This window comes from Brienomyrus brachyistius, unplaced genomic scaffold, assembly GCF_023856365.1.
Source record: "Brienomyrus brachyistius isolate T26 unplaced genomic scaffold, BBRACH_0.4 scaffold92, whole genome shotgun sequence".
Lineage (NCBI taxonomy): Eukaryota > Metazoa > Chordata > Actinopteri > Osteoglossiformes > Mormyridae > Brienomyrus > Brienomyrus brachyistius.
In genome coordinates, this window is record NW_026042367.1 from 665,426 (window position 1) to 673,723 (window position 8,298).

At 40.0% G+C, this 8,298-nt stretch overlaps 1 protein-coding gene across 3 annotated transcripts; it reads right to left on the minus strand.

The window, feature by feature from the left end:
• Positions 1-1,699: 1,699 nt before the first annotated feature.
• On the minus strand, positions 1,700-5,609 carry LOC125727216 (uncharacterized). Of its 3 annotated transcripts, none has more exons than XM_049003983.1 (3): positions 5,028-5,609; positions 2,587-3,749; positions 1,700-2,118 (listed from the first exon to the last, which is right to left on the minus strand). In XM_049003983.1, the coding sequence occupies exons 1-2, from the start codon at positions 5,137-5,139 to the stop codon at positions 3,004-3,006; spliced, it is 858 nt and encodes a 285-aa protein (XP_048859940.1). In that variant the 5' UTR covers positions 5,140-5,609; the 3' UTR covers positions 1,700-2,118; positions 2,587-3,003. The 3 variants fall into 3 exon arrangements, with proteins under 3 accessions (XP_048859940.1, XP_048859941.1, XP_048859942.1); XM_049003984.1 differs by having other exon boundaries at positions 1,976-2,001; XM_049003985.1 differs by lacking the exon at positions 1,700-2,118 and adding an exon at positions 2,327-2,352.
• Positions 5,610-8,298: the final 2,689 nt, after the last annotated feature.

The window sequence follows — 8,298 nt, forward strand, 5'->3', positions numbered from 1 at the left end:
GACGCGATGTTAATGTGATCACTATGCAACCTTTAGCCCACTGTTATTTTCCTTGATTATGTAATTATACAGGGCAGGTCAGGCAGAGGGAGCAGACGCTGATGCAGCGCGTTGCCACACCAACCACACGTCCAAACTGCTGGCGATCCTGGCCGGCGACCCCCCAGGCAGACACACGGTCGAATCCCACCCTTATTATAATTACTTTTATATGCAGTAATTGGTAATTAGTAATTTTCAGTAGCTTGCACAAGGCTGCTGACTAGCAACGTTATTCGTTGGCTGAATCCGAAATAGCTCTCATGCTACGATGCTGGATTGTTACAGGGACAGTGATAAATGCAGACCCCTTTATTCTGATTGCGTTAAAAATCAAATGTTTTTACTCAGATTTCATCCATTTGGTGGTGTGCTCTCTATAATATGCCATGTTTTTCTAAAAGAAGATTTTTTAAAAAAAGAATGGCAAAATAGAGCAGCGCATTGAATTGTAATGCCTGTATCTTGAAACGTAGCATGTTGTCAGACTCTCCGATACACAGCTCTATGGTCCATACAGAGGAGATGAGGAACATGCAGTCTGCTAAGTCACGTGGTTACCTTTCGTTAGGTGGCTACGTTTACATGCCTTAACGCAATTAAGATGTTTTCATGTAAGCAGATTAATCGGGGAGCTCATTTATAAAGGCTTCGTGTGACTGAAAAAGACGAGAAGCATTCATACATACATTCATAGGAAGATTTTGGGATTTACAAAGAAAAACGTTTTGTGAAAAAGACACAAATCTTGTGAACGAGGTTGAGAGATGCTGTTTCGACAGAATCCTGTAGAGGGCACTGTGTATGCTAAATCGAAGGCTCCAGGAATGTATTCGGCATTTATAATCATAAACAATAATAATTGAAATATTTGTGGGCAAATGGCAATTGGCTCTGAGATTAAAGTTTTTTAAAATGAATTTGTTTAAATTTTTGGGCCGGCATGGTGGTGCAGTGGTTAGCACTGTTGCCTCACACCTCTGGGACCCAGGTTCGAGTCTCCGCCTGAGTTACATGTGTGTGGAGTTTGCATGTTCTCCCCATGTCGTCATGGGGTTTCCTCCGGGTACGCCGGTTTCCCCCCACAGTCCAAAAACATGCTGAGGCTAATTGGAGTTGCTAAAAAATTGCCTGTAGGTGTGAATGGTGTGTGAGTGTGCCCTGCGATGGGCTGGCCCTCCCATCCTGGGTTGTTCCCTGCCTTGTGCCCATTGCTTCCGGGATAGGCTCCGGACCCCCCGTGACCCAGTAGGATTAGCGGTTTGGAAAATGGATGGATAGATGTATGATAGAATGATTAAGCTGTAGCACATTTCAAATAATATTTCATTTGTAACACATTTGTTCTCCAAACTTCTACATTTTTAACCTTTGGCCACAAGATCATCTTCTTCCTGCCAGTATCTTTTCTTTTCCTTTGATCCTCGGTTGTTGGAATCTGCTCTGCTGCTTGGAAGTTCCCTGGAGAGTTAGTGTTGGGGGGTTCTGGTGGAATGTGACCATCGGCAGCCATGGGCTGGATAGCGCTGCGGTGCTCAGCCTGGCTCTGTGCCCTTCTAGGGGCTCTGTGTCCTTTGTTAGCACAAACATTTTGCACACCTGACATTACCATGCATACAGTATTTCTCGTATTTTACAAATTACAAAAACACTGATCAAAGTCTGTAGAAAAAAACATTTTATTTCATGAACTAAGTCAAATATGAATCATAAAACACAATTAAAATACTTTTTTTGAATACATGCCTCAGAAATTGCACATCCCTGATTGTGCGTTACCTTCATGCTGCCTTGAAATTTTTGATTTCTTCACTGTAGCCCTATGTTATACAATCTAATCTTAACCTTATGTTAACTGATCCTATTTTTATTTCTTAAATATTCCCTCCACCACCCCCCCTCTAAGGAGGACTGCTTTATTTATAATTAATCTAATCCTATGTTATACAATCTTATCTTAACCTTATGTTAACTAATCCTATTTTTATTTCTTAAATATTCCCTCCACCACCCCCCCTCTAAGGAGGACTGCTTTATTTATAATTAATCTAATCCTATGTTATACAATCTTATCTTAACCTTATGTTAACTAATCCTATTTTTATTTCTTAAATATTCCCTCCACCACCCCCCCTCTAAGGAGGACTGCTTTATTTACAATTAATCTAATCCTATGTTATACAATCTTATCTTAACCTTATCTTAATTAATCCTATTTTTATTTCTTAAATATTCCCTCCACCACCCCCCCTCTGAGGAGGACTGCTTTATTTATAATGAATCTAATCCTATGTTATACAATCTTATCTTAACCTTATGTTAACTAATCCTATTTTTATTTCTTAAATATTCCCTCCACCACCCCCCCTCTAAGGAGGACTGCTTTATTTACAATTAATCTAATCCTATGTTATACAAGCTTATCTTAACCTTATCTTAATTAATCCTATTTTTATTTCTTAAATATTCCCTCCACCACCCCCCCTCTAAGGAGGACTGCTTTATTTATAATTAATCTAATCCTATGTTGTACAATCTTATCTTTACCTTATGTTAACTGATCCTATTTTTATTTCTTAAATATTCCCTCCACCACCCCCCCTCTAAGGAGGACTGCTTTATTTATAATTAATCTAATCCTATGTTGTACAATCTTAAGCTTACCGTAACCTATCCTATCTTAATTTTATTCTATGTTATCTTATCCTATCTTTCTTATCTTATGCTATGCAATCCTATCTTATATAATCTTATCCTAAACTTATGGTAATTTATCATGTCTTTGTAAAACATAAAATGGCATACAAGTTAAGACTATCTTAATCTTATTCTATACAATCTTAACCTTATCCTATCTTAATCTTATCCTATAGTACCTTATGTTATAGAACTACATGGTAACATATCCTAATTTTATCTTATCCTAAGTATGTATGACAACTCTCGTGTAATTATGTGCTGAATCTACAGGGAAATGTAGCTATGTGCATCTGACTGATAGCCCATCTCCACACCCATCTCCTGAGCCCTGGGCATGGTACTTAGCTGCTCCAGTGCATCAATAGGAAAGATGAACTCATCTTCATCAATCCTACGCCTCTTGGATGAATGAGTACCCTCATTATCCTCATTCTTCCCCTGTTTCGCTAAGTTAATTTCATTTAAATGTCTGTTCCAAAACTCCTGACACCAGTACTCAGTAAAGCACTTGGCGTCATAGGTCATTTTAGAGTACTTTGTTACATAATAGTTATACAACCAATAGAATTTTTCCAGGTGAGATAAGGCGGCTACAGCCTGTGCTGGAGCCTGAAGCAGAGGGGTCAGATGAACCATGCCTGGAGCTGAATATGGATGTGGAGCTGGGCTAACAGGTGTGAGTAAGTGTGGCGATAAAACAGAGGAGCCCATAAAAAGAAATGGGGATGAAACAAAAGGGGAGGGGGCTGAAGACGGAAATAAAAATGAAGAGGAGGAGAAGGTTGGTGAGCTGGGCTTAGGCTCTAACCCCTTCTGTTGGTCATACCTCCTTCTTCGCCCTGACCGGCCTCCCGCCGTATTTCTACGGCGGCCTGTGCCCTGCTGACCCCTGCTGGTTGCCACCGGGATGGCAGCAGATCCAGGAGAGGCAGACGTGGTCAGGGAGCTGGCTGCCGGCGGCCTGGTGCGGCACTTCTTCCGACGGCCAGCATCACTGGAACTGGTTTGTCCTTTGGGATTATAAAGACAGGGGACAGCATATTTAATTTAAATGAAACATTATGTCACTGTACAACAACACTACATCACAACCATCACAGATATCACACTTGGCAGTCGGTATTGCACACTAAGAAAAATTCTGCCGTCTTTATTGGATACAGGAAACACACGCTTGGGAAACTTATGCGCTGGTCTTGACTTGGGCCGTCTGCGTTTCAGCAGGGGAACCTGACCTATAAAAACAAGCCAGTTTGTGCACAGATTCCCTGATACGCAGAACAACAGCGAAAAACAACACTGGAAAGGTTCATGTGCATCAAATATAGCAGCCCACTCAATCCAAATGCTGGCATCAACAACTGACTATTAAGTCAAATCCTTTACATATCTTACACTTTCCATAAGTTGCATTATTTATTCACTCTCAAGGTACCAAACTAAGATTTATGCTTTTTCTGATTACTACCGCGTTTCCCCGCAAATAAGCCCTAACATGATTTTTCAAGAAGCCCGTAATATAAGCCCTAGTTATTGTCCCATGGATTGTACGGTAACTAGAATGAGATGCGGTTATACTACGAGAAGGCTACATGGACAAGAGGCGCTCATTTAAGGACAGAGTTATTGCTAAACATGAGAGATTGGGGACACTGGTTCTACAGGAAATTGAGTTGCGAGATATTCAGGACGGAATTTGGAACTTGGAGATTTACGATGATGTTCCAGAAGAACATGACATGACGACTATATTTGAATAAACATATGCAGTATACAGCAGAATTTTGTTCATGAATAAATTCACCGTCAAATTGTTTACATGGAAAGATACTGTTAGAAGATGACATGATGTCTGTGTTTGAATAAATGTGGATTTTTTTCATGAATACCGATAAATATACTGTAGCATGTTATACTTGGGAAAATACTACCTTAATATAAGCAGTAACGCATCATTTGGAGCAAAAATTAATATAAGACCCTGTCTTATTTTCGGGGAAACACCGTATATTAGGACATATTCAGCTGTTACTTTACCACTTCATGATGATTTTCTCTGATGTTTAAACACAGCACAGCCACAGATTTTACTGATTTCATTATATAATGCAGTAGACATGCAAAAAGACTCCCGTATATTAAAGCTAAAGGTGAACTACTTTATTATTTAGACATGTACTTCTAAAACAAGATAATAGAACAGAAGCTTCAAGAAGACTAGTCAAGCATATTCTGACTTTAACTCTTTAAGTGCTGAGTTAGTCTGGGCATCATTTTGCCATCCTTACTTCGGCCAACTGGACCGGGGATGTATTCCGGGGCGATCCGCACACTGACTGCACCTTTCGGCAGCAGCCAGTCAATCCTCTGGAGATTCACGGTGGTTTTCACGATGGACATCTTTCGCGTCTTCTCTCTTGCTGATAAACTGCAAGTCTGAGCTGCTTTAAATGTTCAAATGAAAACTCTAAACGGAATAAGAATTGTTATGATTCGGTTGCTAAGCTACGGTGGCCGATTGGTGTCAGCGCGCTGCAAAGTCTTCAAACGCTTTAATCAAATGACAAAACATACGATCTACATTTACAAAAGCGCAGAAACGTAGAAGTACCACAAAATTTTAAGACAAGTTTAAAAACATATAAGCGCTGAAAATCCGCTCACAACACAGTTGTGAAGTTTCTGGGTGACAAAGAAACAAGACGGACCAATTATGGTTTAACTGTATATCGAATGTTTACGAAATGTCGATATCTTATCAAAACAGGATATAGAATGAAACACTACATTATATCAATCAATCATTCGGTCGCCATTAAAAATATAGAATAATATTCCTTCCTTGTTATAAGTAACACGAGAGCTGCGGTCTTGAAGTTGCACAGACTCCAAGAATTCATAGCGCTAATTACGCGACCCATTCAATTAGTGGGTTTTTTGATAATTGGGAATGCGTTGGGTGTGTTCGACTTCACTTAGGTCTGACTGCAGCTGAGGGGGAGCGCCATCTGCCGGCGGCTGCAGGAGTGTAATATAATAATATAAACTGTAATATAAACTTGTAATATAAACTGACAGCAGCCAAACTAGACAACTTCTACTCCTTGTAGTGCGAGACCTGACTGAGATGGCCGCACTTCCAAAAGGGTGTAGATACATCTATACAAATATCACCTGCATGCACATTACCTCTTCTACAATAACCGACTCCTGATCCAAAGTGCTAGCAGTGAAAAGATAGCTGCCAGGAAAAAGATCAAATACATTTATTTCAAGGATTCAAAGTTTTTATTGTCATGCACAGAATACAATGCAATTCTTACTTGAATGCCTTCTTCACAGACTAGACGATTAAATACATAAAGCAGTGCAACATTACAGTAACTAACAATAAATAAACGATTAACTTATGTGTACTATTAGAGCATTTATTGAAACTTTACTTCTTTACAGGCTTTTCGGGAGAAATGTCAGATAACGTATCGGAACTTCCAGAGATACAAACGTCATGCGTGTGACTAAAATTGTTCAGCCAATAAGGGCAAAGTTGTGTCACGGAGGCAGTTTCAGTTTGTGCAGCCGGCTGAGAGGTTTTTTTTATTATTTTTGTTATTGAAGCTTTAAATTACAACAGAAGTAATAGCTGACCAGTGACCATTAAGATTAACAAAACAAACAAGAACATTTACGAGACATTTACAAAATAAGCCAGGGGCACATAGTAGCGACATTTACAGTTACGCTGGCTGAAAGGTGCTGCACGATCTTACTTGCTCTCTGCACGTGCTGCACGATCTGTCACGATCGTCTTGTAGGTTTTTGTACCATGTGACTTGGTGACGTTAGGTGACGTTTTGCAGGGCCGGCTTTATGTCGGACAAAAGAAATCTAACCATGATGCAGTAATTCTAGAGGCAGCAAAGCAGACTAACCAAAGATCTCATAGTAAACAAAGGAATGTGATACTGCAGTTAAGTCTCGGAACAAAGCTTTTACAATGTTAAAAAGTACTCACAACTTTCAGAATTTGATTGAGTACAAAAAGTTGCAGGCTAACGTAAGGAGGGTAGTTAAATGAGCAAAGAGGGAGTTTTGGAGGTCCTTCTGTAATTCAGTAGGACGGGAAACTGACATTAGTAAAGTCTGGGGAATGATAAAAAAGATGCATGAGATTAAAAGGGAGTATGGATATTCAGTTCTAAATGATAATAACATAATAACAGTTACAGATGGGGAAAAAGGCAAAATGTTAGTTTTGTGGTTTTTCATTCCCTGCTAAATCAGAAGTCAGAAGCCGCTGGTGTAGATCCAAATTCAGTCTTTATTGCAACAATGAAGTTACAACCAAGGCCGGACACTTAAAGTGTGTCCAGTACTGTTTTATACCTATTTTTATACAAGTTCTTATCATTTAACAATATTTCGTCACTTAAGCATCATCATTCCTTCAACCATTCACAATCATTGTTTTTTACATCAATCCACACCCCTAGGTGATAAGTTTGTCCATCAATTCTTTTACTGTTTGGTCCCTCAGCCGAACGTAATGGTGGTGCGACCATCTCCACTTGGTTTTTTAAAAATGCTCAGCCGTGAACTTTTGGTGAGCCTGTTGCACATTGTCTAATTAGAGGGTTGATAATATATTTGTCCTTCAACATAATGATAAGGCATAACACTAATAAAGGTGGATATTCATACATTCAGGGCTAACATAAAGTAGCTAACAGAACATTTGAGGCTAATACAAGGTGCAAATACATACTCAATTGATTACATTGTGTTGATTACATTATAATGATTACATTGCAATGATTACATCACAGGTATTTGGCATGCTTTTTAATAATACCGTAATGATTATATTCTACATTGTATAGTGCTAAATAATATCCCATATATTTCCCCCCTTTGGGATTCTAAAGAGTCCCACACACAATTCTGTCCATCCAGCCTAGGAGGGAGGGCTAAAACCCTAAGATCTAGGGAAATTCCACTCCCAGCCCGCCACAGGCGTGGCCCCCCTTCGGGGTCCATGGCTGACATGGCTCACAAACTATCAACACTCAGAATCAACCAACAGCAATGAACTCCCCAGGATACATTGCATATATTATCAGGAATACATAATCTACCAGGAGTACATCACCTACCACAAGCTCATTACATAAACATATACGGCTAATGCAAAGATAACTGAAAGGTTAACTGATAACACTGTAGATTACTATAACAGGCACTCTGTCATGAGCAGGAAAGTCCCAGGTGTCGTGGGCGGCAGGCAGGCTGCAGCGTTTCCAACATGGAGTATTCACAGGCGGTACGGCCGAACTTCAGCTATGGGCAGGAGCGTATCCAAGGTGTCTATGTCGCCATCCGTTTCCGTGTTGGTCCAGGAGGTTGCCGCTCCAAACGGTCCTCCCACCACTCTAAACATTGCAGCTATAGTTGCCTGCTGAGACAGCGCTCTTCCCACTAGGGAGCGAACAAGAGGAAGTACACAAAAAAAGATTAGTATCAAAGCAAGAATGAACACAGCACGCACACAGAGTGCTTTCA